The sequence below is a fragment of the Schistocerca americana genome, chromosome 3 (genome assembly GCF_021461395.2).
Source record: "Schistocerca americana isolate TAMUIC-IGC-003095 chromosome 3, iqSchAmer2.1, whole genome shotgun sequence".
NCBI lineage: Eukaryota > Metazoa > Arthropoda > Insecta > Orthoptera > Acrididae > Schistocerca > Schistocerca americana.
In genome coordinates, this window is record NC_060121.1 from 947230363 (window position 1) to 947252724 (window position 22362).

At 46.3% G+C, this 22362-nt stretch overlaps 1 protein-coding gene across 1 annotated transcript in view; it reads right to left on the bottom strand.

The window, feature by feature from the left end:
* The window catches only part of LOC124606569 (dorsal-ventral patterning protein Sog), a 491731-nt gene that overhangs the window by 70438 nt on the left and 398931 nt on the right, over positions 1-22362 (bottom strand). The window contains exons 3-5 of the mRNA XM_047138553.1: positions 9740-9875; positions 6662-6745; positions 2446-2645 (exon numbers count right to left, since the gene is read on the bottom strand). Of these exons, the coding sequence (XP_046994509.1) occupies positions 2446-2645; positions 6662-6745; positions 9740-9875 (420 nt within the window). The remainder of the gene's footprint in view (positions 1-2445; positions 2646-6661; positions 6746-9739; positions 9876-22362) is intronic.

Here is a 22362-nt window from a genome sequence, read left to right on the forward strand (position 1 = left end):
GTCAGGCAGGTATGTGTAATACACCAGAAAACTAGACGATAAAGAGACTTTTTGTTGAGTAAGTGTGGCCGAGCGGTTCTAGGCGCTTCATTCCGGAACCGCGCGACCCCTACGGTCGCAGGTTCGAATCCTGCCTGGGGCATGGATGTGTGTGATGTCCTTAGGTTAGTTAGGTTTAAGTAGTTCTAAGTTCTAGGGGACTGATGGCGTCAGATGTTAAGTCCCATAGTGCTCAGAGCCATTTGAACCACTTTTTGTTGTTGAGTAAGTCCATACTCATATTGTGCAGTTCCTTGTGAGTTTTTAAAAATTTAGCAATTTGGTATTGACATCATGATCTATTTTGTGTCAGGTGGCAGAAGACGATCCACATCGTCATAGACATATCAGCACATTTCAATAAAGTTTAAAAATGAACTGAATGTATACTGAAACACGTTCTTCATAACAAGGCAACCTACATAACCAACTCACGAAAGGAGTATAACTAAGTCAACCAGAGAAGCTCACTCAAACAGTGTAGCTAACTCAACGAATGTAACTCACTCTAAATGTAGCCAACTCAACTAAGGTAGATCAGTCAAATAACGTAGATAACTCAACTTATGCCAAGTAATTCCCTAGACAAGACAGAGGCTTTCAGTAAGATAATGTACTGTCCCATTGAGGTAGAAGTGGTTACATGTAGCTAGAAGAGCACAATCAAAACATGACAGTAGAATTCCGTCCTTCAGATTCCTCACATCTCAACTCAACTTTTAACATAAATGTTTTCCTACCTATTGAGTACAGGTCTATGTAATACACTAGTTGCCGTTAAAATTGCTAGAACAACAAGAAATGCACATTATAAACGGGTATTCATTGGACAAATATATTATACTAGAACTGACATGTGATTACATTATCACGCAATTTGGGTGCATAGATCCTGAGAAATCAGTACCCAGAACAACCACCTCTGGCCGTAATAACGGCCTTGATACGCCGGGGCATTGAGTCAAACAGAGCTTGGATAGCGTGTACAGGTACAGCTGCCCATGCAGCTTCAATACGATATCACAGTTCATCAAGAGTAGTGATTGGCGTATTGTGACGAGCCAGTTTCTCGGCCACCATTGACCAGACGTTGTCAATTGGTGAGAGATCTGGAGAATGTGCTGGCCAGGGCAGCAGTCGAACATTTTCGGTGTCCAGAAAGGCCCCTACAGGACCTGCAACATGCGGTCGTGCATTATCCTGATGAAATGTAGGGTTTCGCAGGGATCGAATGAAGGGTAGAGCCACGGGTCGGAACACATCTGAAATGTAACGTCCACTGTTCAAAGTGCCGTCAATGCGAACAAGAGGTGACCGAGACGTGTAACCAATGGCACGTCATAGCGTCACGCCGAAAGATACGCCAGTATGGCGAAGACGAATACACGCTTCCAATGTGCGTTCACCGCGATGTCGCCAAACACGGATGCGACCATCATGATGCTGTAAACAGAACCTGGATTCATCCGAAAAAATGAAGTTTTGCCATTCGTACACCCAGGTTCGTCGTTGAGTACACGATCGCAGGCGCTCCTGTATGTGATGCAGCGTCAAGGGTAACCGCAGCCATGGTCTCCGAGCTGACAGACCATGCTGCTGCATACGTCGTCAAACTGTTCGTGCAGATGGTTGTTGTCTTGCAAACGTCCCAATCTGTTGACTCTGGGATCTAGACGTGGCTGCACGATCCGTTACAGCCATACGGGTAAGATGCCTGTCATCTCGACTGCTAGTGATACCAGGGCGTTGGGATCCAGCACGGCGGTCCGTATTACCCTCCTGAACCCACCGATTCCATATTCTGCTAACAATCATTGGATCTCGACCAACGCGAGCAGTAATGTCGCAATACGATAAACCGCAATCGTGATAAGCTACAATCTGACCTTTATCGAAGTCGGAAACGTGATGGTACGCATTTCTCCTCCTCACACGAGGCATCACAACAACGTTTCACCAGGCAACGCTGGTCAACTGCTGTTTGTGTATGAGAAATCGGTTGGAAACTTTCCTCATGTCAGCATGTTGTAGGTGTCGCCAACCTCGTGTGAATGCTCTGAAATGCTAATCATTTGCATATCACAGCATCTTCTTCCCGTCGGTTAAATTTCGCGTATGTAGCACGTCATCTTCGTGGTGCAGCAATTTTAATGGCCAGTAGTGTAGTTGAATGTAGAAGAAGCAACATTGGCACGAATCCGTAGGACATCCGCAATTGTGCAAGGCTTTTCCAGTAGGGGGTACAGTGACGGGTGGTACTTGTCTCGATTACTACATATTAGCTCCAAACAGCTGCCCTAGCCGGCAGAGGTTCCACTCGAGCAGATTAATTTTTCAACCGGAAACCTCGACCCTGACGCAGTTCAGGGCTCTTCGTAGTGCAGGAGAGCCGCTGGACGTGCTTACCTCGCTGCGGAACTGCACGGCCCTGGGCCGGGGGGCGGCGTCCGCCACGTAGAAGGAGAAGTAGAGGCTGCGGCGCGCCAGCTGGAATCGGCCCGTGGCGGCGGCGGGCGGCAGCGCGTCCAGGCTGGAAAGCGGCGCGCGCTCCGGGTCCTCCCGGAACAGCGACTCCGCCACGCGCGACGTCAGCACCGCCGCCATGTCTGCCGGCACGGGAGAGCGGCCGCTGGAGCCTCCAACACCAAAGCTACGTCACCAGCTGGTGCGGCACACTGACGGTGGGGAAGTTCTACACCGTGGAGCAACAGATACTTACCAAACTCTGCGGAAACGCTTAGGACGTAACGGATATTGAAGGATTAAACTTTCATTCCGTTCAGAACTGATATCCACTATCGACATCGTATGGGGTGTGGCCCCCACAGGCAAGAACACGCTGTTGTGCACTGAAACACCGAACTACTGTATAAGACCAATGTCTGGCGCAGTTGTTAGGTCGGTTACTGCTGCTACAATCATAGGCCATCAAGATTTAAGTGAGAATGAGATTTTCACTCTGCAGCGGAGTGTGCGCTGATATGAAACTTCCTGGCAGATTAAAACTGTGTGCCCGATCGAGACTCGAACTCGGGACCTTTGCCATTCGCGGGCAAGTGCTCTACCATCCGAGCTACCGAAGCACGACTCACGCCCGGTCCTCACAGCTTTAATCTGCCAGGAAGTTTCATATCAGCGCACACTACGCTGCAGAGTGAAAATCTCATTCTGGAAACATCCCCCAGGCTATGGCTAAGCCATGTCTCCGCAGTATCCTTTCTTTCAGGAGTGCTAGTTCTGCAAAGTTCGCAGAACAGCTTCTGTAAAGTTTGGAAGGTAGGAGATGTGATACTGGCAGAAGTACAGCTGGGAGGACCGTGCGTGAGTCGTGATTCGGTAGCTCAGATGGTAGAGCACTTGCCCGCGAAAGGCAAAGGTCCCGAGTTCGAGTCTCGGTCGGGCACACAGTTTTAATCTGCCAGGTAGTTTCAAGATTTATGTGAGTTGGAACGTGGTCTTACTCGTATAGTCGGCGCACGAGTAATGGTACACAGCACCTCCGAGATAGCGATGAAGTGGGGATTTTCCCGTACGGTCATTCCACGAGTGTTCCGTGATTATCAGGAATCCGGTAAAATATCGTTGCGGTCGGAAAAAGATCCTGCAAGAACGGGACCAACGGCGACTGAAAAGAATCTTTCAACGTGATAGAAGTGAAACCCTCCCGCAATTACTGCAAATTTCAATGCTGAGCCTTCAACAAGTGTCAGTTTGCGAACCATTCAACGCATCATAGATATGGGCTTTCAGAGCCGAAGGCCCATTCGTGTAGCCTTGACGACTGCACGACACGAAGCTTTACGCCTCGCCTTGGCCCATCAACACTGAAACTGGACTGTTGGTGGCTCGAAACATGTTGCCTGGTCGGACGAGTCTCGTTTCAAATTGTATCGAACAGGTGGATGTGTACGGGTATGGAGGCAACCTCATGAATCCATGGACCCTGCATGTCAGCAGGGGACCGTTCAAGCTGGTGGAGGTTCTCTCATGATGTGGGGCGTGTGCAGTTGGAGTGACACAGGACCCCTAATACGTCTAGATACGACTACGACAGGGTCATGTACAGAACCATCCTGTCTGATCACCAGCATACATTCGTGTCCATTGTTCATTCCAACGGACTTGCGCAATTCCAGCAGGAGAATGCGACACTCCACACGTCCTGAACTGCTACAGAATGGCTCCAGGAACACTCTTCCGAGTTTAAACACTTCCGCTGGCCACCAAACTTCCAAGTCATGAACATTGTTGGGCATATTTGAGATGCCTTGCAATGTGTTGTTGAGAAGAGATCTCCATCCCCTCGCATTCTTACGGATTATGGACAGCCCTGCAGGGTTCATGGTGCCAATTCCCTCCAGTACTACTTCAGACATTAGTCAAGTCCATGCCATGTCGTGTTGCGGCACTTTTGCATGCTAGCGGGGACCCTGCCTGACATTAAGCAGGTGCACCAGTTTCTTCGGCTCTTCAGTGTATTTGTTGTGGCTTGGAAGCAGTCAGCTCCCGAATGTCACACTGAGGAGTTTCTTGCCACACCTTAACACATTCTGAGTCACTTCATGAAGATTCATGTCTGCTGGCTGATATGACAGTACATCTCTTCCATCGCATCCCAGACATGCTATATAGGTGTCAAATGAGGAGACCGGGCATGCCAGTCAAGAATCCATAATTCCCTGAAGGCGTTTGTGCAGTGTGGGGTCTTGCATTATTCTGCCGAAAGATGCAGTTTCGTAATGTAGTCATGAAGGGCACGATAACAGGGTTTACCATTGTATTGTGTGTATTGAACTGGCGACATAGAACCGACGGAGATGCTTCGTCCCGCCATAGCCCTCAGTGGTTCACAGCCTCACAACAGGCCACAGCAGACCACCCACCACACCCCCGCCCCACACCGAACCCAGGGTTATTCTGAGGTTCGGTCCGCAGTGGACCCCACTGGGAAAGTCTCATACCAGACGAGTGTAACCCCAAATGATTGCGTGGTACAGCAATTATGGTGTACGCGTACGTGGAGACAGTGTTTGCATAACAATCGCCGACATAATGTAACTGAGGCGGAATAAGGGGAACCAGCCTGCATTCGCCGAGCCAGATGGAAAACCGCCTTAAGAACCATCAAACCATCCACAGGGTGGCCGGCACACGGGACCTCGCCACTAATCCGCCGGGAGGTTTCGTGCCGGGGACCGGCACGCCTTCCCACTCGGGAAGCAGACCGGGCGGCTAGCCGGGCGAGCGGGTTTACCATCCTTGCCACATACTGCAGAGCACTCAGCCTCCCTTCGACAGTTACCGAATCAGCCCTGTTTTCATATCCAATAGCTCCCCATTCCAAGATTCCAGGAGCGAGAGAGATTGGAACTCTAAAGTAGGTCCTTTCAGTGACCTTTCAGCAGAGCATCTGTAAACACGCTGGTGTCAATCTGATCGTCACAGACAGATGCGAGACTTACTACTGGACACCACAGAATGCCATTGAAAGTCCCAGTTAACTGTGGCTTACACTACACAAGTCGTTCGACCTATACTTGAGTATTGCTCATCAGTGTGGGATCCGTGCCAGGTCGGGTTGACAGAGGAGATAGAGAAGATCCAAAGAAGAGCGGCGCGTTTCGTCACAGGGTTATTTGGTAAGCGTGATAGCGTTACGGAGATGTTTAGCAAACTGAAGTGGCAGATTCTGCATCGCGGTGTAGCATGCTGTCCAGGTTTCGAGAGGGTGGGTTTCTTGATGAGGTATCGAATATATTGCTTCCCTCAACTTATACCTCCCGAGGAGATCACGAATGTAAAATTAGAGAGATTCTAGCGCGCACGGAGGCTTTCCGGCAGTCGTTCTTCCCGCGAACCATACGCGACTGGAACAGGAAAGGGAGGTAATGACCGTGGCACGTAAAGTGCCCTCCGCCACACACCGTTGGGTGGCTTGCGGAGTATAAATGTAGATGTGGAAGTCTCTCTTGTCTGTGGCATGCTATCAGCGGCAAAAGTCACATGGTCACTAGAAATCACAACCCAGCTTCCACTAACCTGTTCCTGACGTCTCGCCATGACACTCTTTCTGGATTTACGTTTGTTCATAACAGCCAGTCGCACAGTCCTACGACTTCCTCATGGTATAGTTTTTATGCCCACTCCACTTGCTGCAATGTTATCCTGAGCCCATCTCATCACCCTTCGTCCTGCAGTCATTGAACTACAGCGACCAATCGGTATGATGCTCCCGTGTCCCTCATGCCAATACTTCGTCCTTTCTCAAAGTCTGAAAGATGGCGATAAGCTGTAAGTGCACGCCCTCTGGGAATGCTGTGATGCAACTCCCTTCTATAAAGTTCCAGTAATGTTTGACACATCCAGTAGGCATTATGTACTCACAGCATTCTTCCTCTGTGAAACGGATTTTTTTGTACTGAAAATAAGCTTACAAGCAGATGAAGTTTCAGTAAACATGTCCCTCAGACATGGAAATACTGGAGTATCAGTCGATAGCGTTCCCTCAGGATGTCCATGGTGTAGTACTTTCCATTTCCGTCAGTGTCTCTCCCCATTGAAACATACAGTTAGTCTTCCAGTAACAATAAACCCATCATGTGTCGTGAGCAGGTCTACTCACGTTTCCTGCGCTCGTCGTCTGCTCCAGCTCCAGTGTGGGTCTGCACCTCCTTCACAGTGGGCTCCGTCGGCAGCACGTCAGGGCCTGAAACACGGCGAGGAGACGACAGGGGTAAGTCGCACAAGCGCCGCGTGGAACGTGGAGCATCAGCGGATGCATACAGTGTGTGAACGCATCCTCAAAATGTGACAGAAGGAGCAAGGCTTCGCACATTGGTGGGTTGGGTTGTTTCGGAGGAAGGAGACCAGACAACGAGGTCATCGGTCTCATCGGATTAGGGAAGGATGGGGAAGGAAGTCGGCCGTGCCCTTTCAAAGGAACCATCCCGGCAATTGCCTGGAGCTATTTAGGGAAATGACGGAAAATCTAAATCAGGATGGCCGGACGCGGGATTGAACCGTCGTCCTCCCGAATGCGAGTGCACATTGGTGGAAGGTGCAGGATAGCTCCAGACAAATGATCGAAGACCTGACAAAACTCGGCACAAATAGCATATAAACATATTACTTCATCCATAATGAACGTTAGATACTGCACCTTAATTGTAACCCACGTATCATTTCCCTATTATCCTTTTTGTCGTAGCCCAGGTTCTAATTGTATCACTTTTGAAATGTCCGTAAATACACCTGTGTTTTTCTGTAGTAATGTAGATAAAGAGAAATTGGAAGTCAAGTAACGTGAGATGGGAAAGAGGGGAAACCTAAGAGTGCATGTTGCCAAAATGGCAGCCATTTTGGAAGCCGCCATCTATGATTCAACCGGTAATTTTCAAACGGAAAGGGCGTCATGTTAAGTTCCAGACAGGTGGAGAATAACACGAGAAAAATAATGGTGCCTCTCGTTTGAGTATAGCTGTAAACAGTCTCGATTTATGACTGACGTTTCTTCCCTACAGGTGACGCGAAAGCTGATGGCGTTAACACAGGCCGAATGCATTGACATTGTCTGGTTTGAGAAGAGAGGAACACCCTTGTTATCGCAGAGAATTTCAAATAACGCCACCGAAACAAACCAGCCATTACGTACAGTGCGGTGATGAAACATCTCGGTAAATTCCGTGAACCTGGCTCTGTCGCAGACAAATCTTAAGCTGGACGATCTAAAACTGCTTCGGATAAAGCAACGTCAAACGCTGTTGTGGTAACGTTCAGTAAGAATCCAGAGCACAGTAATCGCTGCATCTCGCAGGAAACTACAGTTAACCGCATGTCAATAATGAGAATGTTGCCCTCACATAACGACAAATAACTCGACACTGAATAACGCTATGCTCATGTCAAAGACAGCATTGCTTTTTTTTCCTCATTAAATTCTCTGGCTGTTTGATATGGCAAACGATGTTCTTTTTTCTTGAAAATAATGAGTTGCATCCAAGATTGTGGCTTTCAAAGTGACCGCCATACATAGCCTCACAGATCTTTAGTCTCTCCCATCTCACACTATTTGACTTTCTGTTTGCCGACCTATTTTTGTTATAGAGAGGTAGACCCTCATCTATAGATCACCCTGTACACCTCCGTTGTTGACAGAGACTATGTGAGGAGGACACTGAGTCGTGTGTCATAAAATAGAGACTGCTGTATGCTTCAAATATTGACAGGTTGATTGCATCCATGTGCCGAGTTGTTAAGGTGAAGCAGGAAGAAACTGTTACTTTGTTGGATATACACAAAAATCCAATCAGGTTTCGTTTCTCTGATATTTCTGATGTTCGTCTCTTTTTCTATGATTTCGAGCCTTGTTCAGTCCAAAGGAAGAAAGGAAAGATCTTCAAGGAGTGTTTCTTGCGGCGCGCACAGTGAACAGAAAACGTCATTTTCGATATAATGCTCTTTCAAATACACTTCTATGTACCCAGTCGAGAGATCAGCGTCAAGTACGAAAATTTCTGGCGGATTGAACCTGTGAGCTAGACCGGGAGTCGAACCTGAATTATCCAAGCTTAACTTCCACCCGACCTCGCAGCTTCGCTTCCTGCGATACCTTCTTCATAACTTCCGCAAGTACCAGGTTCAAGTCCTGGTATGGCATACCGTTTCAATCTGCCAGAAAATTCGAGATCAGTGCAAACTTAGCTGTAGAGTGAAAATTTTTGTAAAAACCTCAAGTATGTTTGGGACAACGTTTGAGCCATGGGAATGTACTGAAGATGAGAGGATAAAATATTCATTGTTTCCAGCAGTGACTGCGTAACGCTGTTTTGTGACGGCACGGTAAAGGGAGTATTGCGCACGCTTCATTCAGTCGCCTATTCCGTTTTTTCTGTCATCCACGACGAACGTCTCTGAATGAGATATCTCCACCCTGTTGTATCGACTGGTTACGCAGAATTACACTTAACAGTACTTTGTTGTGATAAACGAAACGTTTTCCAGTGATATTTGGCGTCACAAGAAACGCCCCATAAGAACATTACGTTAGAGCTGATAACACAGCACCAGAGACACCTTCAGAAATGCGAAAGAAAAGCAACTTGACGGTTCCTAGGAGAGACACGCACATTTTGGGATACTAAAGGTGTAATTAAATCTAAAAAGTACTTGTGTTGAGAGAATTAGTTTGAACGCTAAATACGCTAAAGCTTTTAATTTTTTGTGTCCAAGACCTTATCGCTATTTAAAATTTAAGCTTCTAACCATAATACATACGTGTGTCTGTATCCCAACCTATACAAGTAATTACAAACAGATAACACAACGAGTATTCAGCCTGGTGATACAGCGAACTTCCTCAATGGAAAGTCACGCAATGGGAAGTAGTAGGTGGTACTTCCTGTCAGTGCTAGAGTGCTGCCTTCATGGCCAACCAAGCGCGTTGTCATGAAAAATGGCACATTTTACACAAAGATCAAGGTAAATGTCTATGAACCCCGTACAGGTAAAAACAAATAGATACTAGTAACATAATACAAATCTGGACCCAGTGTCGAGCCTTGTGGTAGATCAAATTTCCTGGAGTCACATTTTACTCTCAGTAGGACAGGATGGTAGGAGACGCAGCAAACAGTACTGAGAGCAGGACATTAGAAGCTACTGACAGTATGGGTGGAGAGCCAAGACAGTGGTCGGTACTCACTGAAGGCGTCGTCGCCGGGGCAGACCTTGCAGCAGCGGCCGGGCTGCAGCACGGGGTGGTCGCAGCTGGGCGCCGGGCACTCCGTCTTCACGTTGCGGCACTGCGCACGCGCCACCACGCGCCGCTTCTTCTTCACCTGCAGGGACACAACACAGCGCGCAGTCAGCAGCTGCACCTACTAGTTGATGCGCGAGGGCATCGCATCGCACTCGGTGTATCACCAGTGTCGTACACTAGTTAAGTGTAATCAGGAAGGAGTACAAATTAGCACACCGTGTAAATGATCGTCTACATACCCTAATGACCAGCACTGTTCACGAGTTATAAGAGCGTTAATATGAAGCTTCAACAATCACATCGAAAAGATAGTTACGCAATTAATTTTTCATTTGTAAACGTCTACCTGCTTACAAGTAAAAATCTTAATTACGTACTTCATTTTTTCAAGGTAATTAAAATACATTCAAGCTCATAAATTAAGGATAATTGAAGAATATGGTGCCACACAACGTGGCACTACACAAAACTGGCGCTAATAGCACAGGCACATAGGAGAAACACACGACACAGATCTGTAAGTCCACGGTATTGGTGATAAGCTGGGAAAATCGTCCCGAAACACATTTACTACAAAACGCCACTGTTTCCTGCACATGTACCCCGACATCAGTATGGGATATGATTACCATGCACACGTACGCAGGCCGCACAACGGGTTAGAATACTCTTGATCAGGAGGTCGAGCAGATGCTGGGGTATAGCTTCCCATTCTTACACCAGTGCCTGTCTGAGCTCCTGACGTGTCCTAGGGGTTTGAAGACGTGCAGCTATATGTCGACCGAGAGCATCCCATACGTGCTCGATGGGGTTTAGGTCTGGAGAACAGGCAGGCCACTCCATTCACCTGATATCTTCTGTTTCAAGGTACTCCTCCACAATGTCAGCTCGGTAGGGCCGTGCGTTACCATCCATCAGGAGGAAAGTGGGACAAACTGTACCCCTGAAAAGGTGGACATACCGATGCAAAATGACGTCCAGATGCACATGACCTGTTAAGTTCCGCTGTAAAAGACATGCAGGGGTGTACGTGCACCAAACATAATCCCACCTCAAACCGCCGAACCACGACCTCCATACAGGTCCCTTTCAAGGACATTAAGGGGTTGGTACCTGGTTCCTGGTTCACACTAGATGAAATATCAGCGAGAATCACTGTTCAGACTATATCTGGACTCGTCTGTGAACATAACCTGGGACATCTGTTCCAATAACCATGTACTGTATTCTTGACACCAGGCTTTACAGGCTCTCCTGTGACCAGAGGTCAGTGGAATGCACCTTGCAGTTCTCCGGGCGAATAAACCATGTCTGTTCAGTCGTCTGTAGACTGTGTGTCTGGAGACAACTATTACAGTGGCTGCGGTAAGATCCTGAGCAAGGCTACCTGCAGTACTCCGTGGCCGTCTGCGGGCACTGATGGTGAGATATCTGTCTTCTTGTGGTGTTGTATACAGTGGACGTCCCGTATTGTACCGTCTGGACACGTTTTCTGTCTGCTGGAATCGTTGTCGTAGTCTTGAGATAACACTTTGTGGCACACGGAGGGCCCGTGCTAAGACCTGCTGTGTTTGACCAGCCTCCAGTCGCCCTAGTATTCTACCACTCATAACGTCATCAATATGTGTTCTTTGAGCCATTTTCAACGCACAGTCACCATTAGCAAGTCTGAAAACGTCTGCACACTTACTCGCTGCACCGTACTCTGACATGCACCAACACACCTCTGCGTATGTGAACTGCTGCCAGCGCCACCTCATGGTCATACCCCTAGGTGATTTAAACCCGCAAACCGTCCACCAGAGTGTTGTTTCACCATGTATCAGCGTTATCCTTAATTTATGAGCATGAGTGTATTTGACTACCCCATGTACTTTTAATCCCCGCCGAGAAATGAACCAAGTTTCAGCATCCACCCGTGGAAATAAGTAGGAAACACCACCGGCATACAAACTGAAAAAAGTAAACGCACTGCTAGGTGCGACAATGACCATGACGACAACGAGGGAGCCCTACAGCGGTCGGGCATACACATTATGAAAACCAGATTAATAGCGTTTCGGTGCACCTTTGGAATGGAATATAGCAGCGCTTCTGCTTGCCATGGATTCCACAAGTCCTTGGTAGGATTCCGGAGGTATGTAGCACCAGGTGGCTAGACAGATGTTACGCAGTTCTCGTAAATTACTAACCCGTGGTTTGTTGACGCGGAACTGCAACCGATAGAGTCTCAGATGTGTTCCAGCAGGTTCAGAGCAGGGGACTTTGCCGGCCAAGACATCAGCGTGATTTTACCATCATACTCCTCTAGTTGTTGTAGCAGAATTCTGGTCTTGAGACACGCACAGTTGTTCTGCTGGAAGATGCTATCGCTGTCGGGAAAGGTACCTAGGATGAAGGGCTGCAGGTGATTTACAATAAAGTTCACACTGTCCACAGTTGGTGGCTTCGATTATTACGACAGGTTGCATGGAAGCCCTGTTGAAGGTCTGCCATAGCATAACGCTTTCCGCACTGGCTTGCGTCAGTGATGCGGTGCTGTTTCGTGCAGACGCGACCACCGACTTGGTATAACAAGAAACTTAATTCATCCGATCAGGCAACACGTTTCTATTGATTTACGGTCCAGTCTTGATGATGGAGACATATAGGGGCCGCTTTTGCAGAATCCAATGTTCAACAGTGTGCGCTGAATGGTGTGCTCCGGTACGTTTTGCCTACACCATCACTGTACTTTGCAGTCTCTACTCCGGTTATATACTTTCCTTACTGAGTATCATGCCCGCATCACCACCAGACGACTTACAAACTCCCGGTGGGCACTGATCGCAATGTTTTGGGTAATCAGTGCGAACATGCTTATGGCTATTGTCGACTCTATCACCGAGGGCTTTTACGATCCTTTCACTGGTCACACCTTGCTGAACGGAGCGTGTGTTGTGCGGAACCTCTGGAACGAGAGGTAGATGGTCGACTCTAGGCCGCCCTCAGTCATCTGATCTTGATATTGCTGGCTACACCTCAGAACGTCGCTCGAATCGCTACAATGACCAGACCAGACACAGTTTCTCCATCTAATAAACTTTACAGCAATATGAAAGCAAAAGGAATCTGATATGACCAATTGGACTACATTTCATAAAAGTACTCCTTGAGGTAACATGTTAGTGTTTTCAGTATGTGGGAAACGAAGTTTGCACAGTGCAAGTGAAACCGTAAGTGCGATGTATGTTTGAATACGTAGTGACAATTGAACATCTGTACCATAGAGGGACTCCCAGCCACATTGCCGGCTTTCCTCCTGCAGTCGTTTCAACCAACAGGCTACCTTTGCCACAGATGTTCGCGTGTACTGCATCCGAAAATTACAACCAGATTTATACCCACGGGGTTTTTCAGAATAGCACCCCTGGTTTGTTAGAAGACAACGGCTTGCCCCTCTAAGGAAATGATTAAGAGCTGAATTAATTTCACTAAAACTAAAAGACTACAATCACTGCGCCGGCCGGGGTGGCCGAGCGGTTCTAGCCGCTACAGTCTGGAACCGCGCGACCGCTATGGCTGCAGGTTCGAATCCTGCCTCGGGTATGAATGTGTGTGATGTCCTTAGGTTGGTTAGGTTTAAGTAGTTCTAAGTTCTAGGGGACTGATGACCTCAGAAGTTAAGTCCCATAGTGCTCAGAGCCATTTGAACCAATTTTTTTGGAACCACTGCATTTTCTTTCTTTGTTAATCATCCTCAAAAAATGGTTCAAATGGCTCTGAGCAATATGGGACCTAACTGCTGTGGTCATCAGTCCCCTAGAACTTAGAACTACTTAAACCTAACTAACCTAAGGACGTCACACACATCCATGCCCGAGGCAGGATTCGAACCTGCGACCGTAGCGGGCACGCGGTTCCAGACTGTAGCGCCTAGAACCGTACGGCCACACCGGCCGGCTAATCATTTTCGTTATTTACTTCATATCAATGCTTATAATTCAGGCATACATACATCCTAGAAGACAATTACATCCATCACTTTGTTGCCTAAAACGAGACTATCAGCTTTTATTTTGCAAACATAAACCATTCTTTTTAACTATGACTTAACTCATAAAAAAGAAAGCTGCGTTTTAATCCTGCTAACAAACGTCAGTGTTAATCTTCCTTTTCACTGATCACAGGACATTGCCTCGAAACGAAAACTTAAAATATGTTACCATATAATACTATCAGTTAGTTGTTTTCAAAGTTACGCTGTTTTACAGGTACGATCTTTCCCGTTAGTTCTACTAAACCTTTTCCACATTTACGGATCCACTTAAATTTAACGCGATGTAAGTACAAAATGAAAGGATTTTGACAGACTACATATGAATCAAGGTGGCGTAAAGATGGCCACGTCTAGCAAGTTATCCGAAATCATAGCTGGTTTGTCAGATTTGTTGCAGTAACGAAGCCCCTCACGGACGCAGACACACGAACTTTTCTGTATGGCGGGTAGCAGCCGCCGGGACAGAAGGCGAAGCAATGCACCTGTTAGCCACAGTCTCCAGACGCCATCACCTGGCGCAGTATTACCGGAACAGACACTACGGTCTTCATTTTTATTCGCGTGAACGATGGGTGTAGACTGAAAACAAACTATTCATTCCACAATTCCTCGGAATTACGATTCTCAAAGCAGAACAACATTGATATTGGTCAATTACTTCTTATCTCAAAAAATTTGGTAGATATATTTAACAAGAACGTATCTCTCTAGGTGCCCGTCCAGATAGGAGCACGTTAAAAGCGCTACTTCCAGGATACTAGGAGGTAGGCGTGCACCGGATCGAATTCGCATCAAGATACTAGGAGGTAAGCCTGCCCCGGATCGAATTCGCATCAAGTATTAACGACGCGACTGGTGTGGTTTAAAGAAGGTTTACCAGACTGAACTAAGTACATACTAAGCTGGTAGTCATGTCCTTCAACGCAAACATCTAGAAAACGTACTCACACTTGAACATGAGATATACTCTAGACGCGGACAAATGGGGTTCACAGATTTCGTCCTGGGGGGAGGTAGGAACATTAGGGACAGTATCTGGCCACCAAATACCACTAACATTGCCTCAATCGATTTAACAGTGTCGACCCCGTAGAAAAAAACGGGAAAAGTAAGAAGGAGGAAGAAGAAGAAGAAGAAGAAGAAGAAGAAGAAGAAGAAGAAGAATGTAACCCCAGGTACAATTTGTGTGAGCACTTTCCTGACTATAGATGAAACCATAAGGCATACAACTACAAAGTGGCTGCAGCTTCCTTACCATGCGAACATTCTATACAGAAATGAATCATCGTACGCTTTACTGTTAAACAGGTGACGCCTGCACCTTATTAAAGAAAACAGAAAAACCTGGTTGGCTCCATTAGCAGTTATAATGTATCCAGCGTTGAAAACGCGTCATCCAGACGTTTGCCTTTAGCTCAGGTCTTTTGGATAAGGGAAACATAGAGAAAACTCGTCTGTAACACAGCCGCCGCTCTCCAGAGAAATGTCTGTATGGGTGGAGAAGCTATGACTACCGTTCTCCTATGGGAAAGGCACATGCACTAGTGTCGAATTCCTTTTACGTGCCCTGTATTTCAAACGGCTTCTTTGTTACGGGATTGACAGGAATGTAAGCTAAACAGTCAAAATGTCTGCGAGCGTTTCGTGTCTCTGTTTAACCAAGCACATATTCTGTTGTTGTTTTTCTTCATTTTTTATGCATTCTAAGGCCAGTTCCTCTGATTAAAGTTTTACAGTGTTGTTTATAACTTTTGGCGTGAAATAATCTCAATTGTATTCATAATTTTGAATGGTTGTTTTTTCGGAAAAAACTTAATTCGCTGTTTAAGAAACCAAAAAACAGAATACCCACATCTGTTTTTACTCTGCGGATATTTGTAACGGTATTTTTCAAGTCTTAATTAGACATTTTAGAGTTCTCATTTCTGTGTCTTAAGTGAAAATAAGAGTAACGAATCTCAGAATTACAAAAATTATCTTTATTCTCTCCACAAATTTAATAATTTCCTCTTACGTATTTACAGTGAAACTTTGGAGCAAAATATAACATAAAATTTGTACAAAGTAAAAAAAAAAGTGCTCGTTCGAAGCGGATTAGCTCCTATGGTCTCCTTTGCGGTTGGAACGCCGTGGCACCGATGCCAGCATCAATACGTTATTTCACTGAACTCGTCGTCCATGTCAAAACCTCTATAAAACCTAGGATCACGCAGAGTAACTTATGAAAGATTTCCTCAAGCAAATCTCTATACACTGTCAAAGATTTTTCGATACATCGTTTGTAAAAGATCTTTGTGAAAGATTTTTTAGAGCGTATTACAGGAATAACGGCTTCTATTTTTCCTTAATTTAAGATTATCTCGGACTAGTTTGGAAAGCGTAGTTGTTGGTAGGAGTAATGTGACATTTTCCTTTTATTTCATGCATTGCGCAATACATTTTGTACTATATAGAGTATCTCAGGAGTACTGTTCAATATTTAGAGACATGATAGGAACGATCATTCGAAGTAAAAAAAGTCTAGTAAATATGGGTTATAAAATCTTACCTTTAAAGAGCTGTGAACTGCTGCTCATCTTCGATACCGTGAAACAAATCACTTCTACCGCAAGCTCTTTGCTGTCTATATTTTGAAAGGTGATAGTATATCAAAGCAAGAAAAAAATTATCTAGTAAACATGGAATCTAAAATGCATACGTTAAGAGTAACAAGCTCTTGTTCGCGTTAGTGAAGATGAACACGTGCTTATAGCTCTTAAGAGCACTTTAAAGCCCATGTTTACTGGACTTTTTTCTTGGTTTGGTCCATTCTATCACTTCACAAAACATGGAAAGCAAAGAACTTGCAGTAGGAAAGATTTGTTTCAGAGTATCGTAGATTAAGAAGTGCTCATCGCTCATAAACATTTGAAACCATATTTACTAGACTTTTTGCTCGAACGATCGTTTCTGTCATATCTCTGAATATTGATCTTTCCTCCTAGGACACCCTGTACTGAATAACTATCTCTAGAATGGACTCTCCTTCGCTCTCTATAGGATGGTATGTGGTACTGGACACTAGAAGGCAGTAAGCGTTGCTCATTATTCTTGCGTGCATGTGTTGCTGTCCGCTGGGAGCAATAAATCTTACGCCTCGGTCTCGCTAGAGACACAGTGCAGATCGCTCCACTTAGCCCCGCTAGCAGTGTGTGTACTTCTCTCTCTCTCTCTCTCTCTCTCTCTCTCTCTCTCTCTCTCTCTCTCTCTCTCTGGTGCTGGGGAGCTTCGTGTCGCTTCGCTGCCTCCCAATTGCCCTGCCATTAACAGTGAAGCGGTCCTACGTCAGTGTAACACGAGCGCCGGCGCTTTTGTTAGGCACACGTTTTCTGGCGAGGATGTGACTTTGTGTATGCAACAGGCGATCCGAAACGTCGACGACGGCACTGTAACCACCAAGACGTGTCCTCTCCAAAAATGTTGCAGGAAACTTTCAACAACTCCGAGCCCAGTTGTCAAGAGCGCCAGCCCAGTTTCATCCACCTCCTGTATTAATGAGGAAAAAGAATGTATTAACGGACCCGAAAACAATACATTTCACAAATGTTTTGTCTCCGTTTAACTTGTCAACTATGTACGAATTCCTGCTGACGCTTGTTTCTAATATTTTAAACAGATCAGCAGTAAGTGTTATACTTCTTGCTACCTGGTTCAAATCGGCCAGAAGTCGATAAGCGATTCCTTGCCCACATTCCCTACTGACTATAACCAAAATTAATAATTATGTTTTCTGAGCGATCAGCATATTTTCCTATTTACACTTGCAGAAAGAGAAATGGAGATAGAGAGGGGATGGGAGGTGTGGGCAACGGAAGACACTCATCAGGATTGCCTGGAGGCAACGAGAATATTTCAAAATTCACAGAGCCAATCACTGACGTGTCGATTGTCACCTCTGGAGATGGTTATCCACGCTATCGTCACAGGTACTCGTTACTGAAGAAGAACTGTTATCGATATTATGATGGGAGCGGACTCCATCCGACCATATTCCAAACAAACTCATTGGAGAACAAGTTTCACGATTGTGCTGGCCAGACGACCGCCAATTTGGCTAGCGTGTCGGGTAACGCGTTGATGCGAACACCGCCATTGTTCTGCTTGGAGAGGATACCTGCCTCAGGTTGCAGGAACGGTAACGGAACGGGCTGGGCGATATTCTCGATGTATAAGCGCTGTTAAGGCTCTGGCTCAATACAGCATGACGCCTGGAATTGGCACGTTTATCTCGCTTCATGACAGTCTTTTCAAGGCCGACGCCACGGTCGCAAACGACATGTATTGACGCCAAAGTAGAATCAGTTCTCGTTACCAAACTTAAATCCTCCCATCCTCTCGTCTGGGTGTTTCTCTGTACTATCAGGAAACGCAGGATGAAGATTAGGTACGAAGGGAAGCTAGCTCAAATCAAAATTTTCAAATGTGTGTGAATTTCTAAGGGACCAAACTGCTTAGAGGTCATCGGTCCCTGGACTTACAAACTACTTAAACTAACTTACGCTAACAACAACACACACCACACGAGGGTGGACTCGAACCTATGACGGGCTAGCTCAACTTGCAGCTTGCAGAATGCAGTAAAGTGCTCCCGATACTTCCAGACACTCGAGGTGTAACATTGGTCAAAATCTGCGCATCGGTTGCCTTACGATGAGTAATGCCGTTTCTCTCGTACGCCAGTATCGGCGCAAATCCGTAAATTGCACCTGTCCGCCACGAGAAAGACTAACACATACTGGCTTCTCAGACCGCCGACACCGAGTCCGATACGCAGCTGATACTTTTCGCCTGTCGTGTTGGGCAATTCTGGTGTGCGATCATGTCTCCCCGCACACTCCAGAATACGACGAAATTCAGTGAATTCTATGTTTTGTAGGCGGCAACTCCTTTCTGGCATGTCTTCAATGTTCACTGACGCACTACAGTGCTCGAAATAACAGACCACTAACTTCGTACTTCAAATAAACACATTGTGCAATCCATGTTTTCATGGTCAATGCGTCCTTTCTCCTGTGTACAAACGTTTCTTAATGGTCACGTTGATTTTTACTCGTGTAAAATGTTGGAGATAGTGTAGGGATGGAGGGGGGGGGGGAGAGACTGTCACATGCCGCTTGACAAAAAAAAAGTGAAGTACCCAAAATACATGGACGGATGTGAATGTAATTTAGTACAGGCACACACCAACAGCGGGTACGTAAACGGAGTTGCAAGTCTCTGTCACAGCTAGAACGAACACCAGCAGAATGCTCTACAGCTGTTCATGTCTGTTGTTGTTGTTAACATGCATGGTACGGTACAAAAGGGCCGCGAACAGCAACAGCTGTTGCGTGATCACTGTGAAGCACGCGGAAATGCCGCGTGTTGTGTGAGCCAGTGTTATCGGCACCTGAAGGAATTTCAAGGAGGCCGCATTGTGGATCTCCATTTGGCGGGCTAATCGAATCCTGTAATACCGGGATTTCGGGGGCATTCGAATGTGACTGGGGACCGATGTTGGACCACAAAAAATGGCTCTGAGCACTATGGGACTTAACTTCTCAGGTCATCAGTCCCCTAGAACTTAGAACTACTTAAACCTAACTAACCTAAGGACATCACATGCATCCATGCCCGAGGCAGGATTCGAACCTGCGACCGTAGCGGTCTCGCTGTTCCGGACTGTAGCGCCTAGAACCGGGCCGGCGAAATGTTGGACCACAAAGGAACTTGAAGCAGACATACTTGTCGTCAATGTTTCGGTCACCATACATACCATCGCAAGGCAGAATTAGGGTATTGTGCACCAAGCACATCGCAGCTCCTTTGCACCTGAAGGAAGATTCCTTCATCTGCGCCAATCCTCTTCAAAAGTCTTTCTTGCTGGTTTTGCTCATCGTGCAATCTTGCTTTCTAGATAATACAATTCCTTTGCTTCATTGACTACTGTGCCGTTTGTAGATTACTGTTAAGCAACTCACTATTCTCATTTCTGCTACTCTCCGTCACCTTAGTACTTGCTTTACCGACCCTTACGCTGTGATTCATTCCGAGTAAGCCGTTCATTACGCCCATTTATAAATGTTTATTACTCGCTTGCCTCTACATAAGATTAAGTCGTATCACACCGACATCAGAATTCTGTCTGCCTCTGAACGCCGCATGCGATACTATCAAAAATTTTCATATTCTACCTGCGAAACGACCGTGAAAACTTAAGGCTATTACAAAGACAGAAAAGAAGACGCACCGCGAAGGCATTATGCACAAGGGACGGAAATCGGTAGATGTGATTTGCGTGCACAGAAAAACAAATCAGTACGATTCCAGAAAAAAATTGATGATTCATTCAAGAGAAAGAACTTCACAAACTGAGAAAGCCAACAACAATTACCGAGCGAGGTGGCGCAGTGGTTAGCACACTGGACTCGCATTTGGGAAGACGACGGTTCAATCCCGCGTCCGGCCATCCTGATGTAGGTTTTCTGTGATTTCCCTAAATCGCTCCTGGGAAATGCCGGGTGGTTCCTTCGAAAAGACACGGCCGACTTCCTTCCCTAATCCGATGAGACAGATGACCTCGCTGTTTGGTCTCCTCCCCCAAACAACCCAACCCCAACAACAATTGGGGCACCTTTGGCGCTTATGAAAGCAGTTACTCGGCTTGGCACTGACTGATAAGAGTTGCTGGATTTCCACCCGAGGGATACCGTGTTAAATTCTACCCAATTGGCGCGTCACATCGTCAAAGTCCCGAGCTGGTTGGAGGGCGCTGACCGCAATGATCCAAACGTTCTCAATTGGGGAAAAATCCGTCGATCTTACTGGCCGAGGTCTGGTTTGGAAGCACGAAGACGAGCAGTAGAAACTCTCGCCGTGTGTGGGAGGGCATTATCTTGCTGAATTGTAAGGAACACATACAAAAACGTTGTGGGGAAGGCTAACCAAAGACTGCATTTTACTAGTAGGACACTTACAAAATGTGACAGATCTACTAAAGAGACTGCCTACACTACGCTTGTCGGTCCTCTTTTAGAATACTGCCGCGCAGTGTGGGTTCCTTGGCAGATAGGAGTGACGGAGTACATTGAGAATGTTCAAAGAATGGCAGCACGTTTCGTATTAGCGCGAAATAGGGGTCACTGAAATGATACAGGATTTGGGATGGCCATCATTAAAAGAACGGCATTTCTCGTTGCTTCAGAATCTTCTCTCGAAATTCGAATCACCAACTTCTCCTCCGAATGCGAACATATTTTGTTGACGCTGACCTACATAGGGAGAAACGATCACCATGATAAAATAAGGGAAATCAGAGCTCGCACGGAAATATATACATTTTTATTCTTTCCGCGCTCTATACGAGACTGCAATAACAGAGAATTATGAAGGTAGTTCGCTGAACCCTCTGCCACGTTTAAGTAGTTCTAAGTTCTAGGGGACTGATGACCTCAGATGTTAAGTCCCATAGTGCTCAGAGCCATTTGAACCATTTTGAACATAAATAACTTTCCGCTCTGGCGACATAAGGAAACACATGAGCGCTTTTCTACGCCGACGTTTCCGATTAGTTGGTGCGTCTGGCAGTAACTGTCTTTACTTGTAGTGCCGTCGTGAGATACCAACTTTTTCCCAAGACATCGTCCTACGGACCATACGACTCAAGCAAGTAAAAGTACACCCCTTCCATTGGGTTGACGGACAGTATTACTGTTAGCACGGATACAATGACAAGTATCAGAAGAAGTGGCATGTATCTCATATTATACTGTGCTGATACAATTTCCACATAAATATTCTTTGACACAATGATGTGGATATAATGTTGTTGTAGCTAGACCTTTCCCCCGATGCCAAAGATATTTCGGCGGTGGTGTCTCGGCTATCGTTGAGCTGATACGGAATTCCTATCACCTCTGTAGAGTGTACATTAGGTGGCCAGTATTCGTCAGAGATTAGAGGAGAAGTTGAAAAACACAATTATTATTTCTGGAAGTACATCGAGACATTGTTCACAGATAATGTTGCACACAACAGAATGTGTTTTACGTGAAGAAAAGAGATTCTCTGCAGCTAGTAGTGTCAGAACAAATCAGAGGCTCAGCAGGAGAATGATCTGCAAGGAAAGCGTGTCGTTTCGCTAGGACTGAATTGTCAGCAGGCGGACCGTGTTTAATGGGGTGGTAAAGTGGGACAATCAGCTCCGTGGAGGACGTTCCTCTCAGTTTCCAGTCTGCGCTGCCTCACCGAGTAGGCCGACGCCGTGTCGCAATGAGCACACGACGCGGTCAGACGTCACAGGTGTTCGCACCGACACGCACGTCCCAGCATACCCATCAACGTCCCTCTAATCTCTGACGAGTACCGCCCACCTAGCGTAAGCTCTGCTGAGGTGATAGGAATTCCGTGTCAAGCAAACGACAACCGAGTCACCGTCGCGGAAATGTCTTTGGAATCGAGGGAAAAGGCCTGGTTACATCGACAGTATATCTACAACATTGTCTCAGAG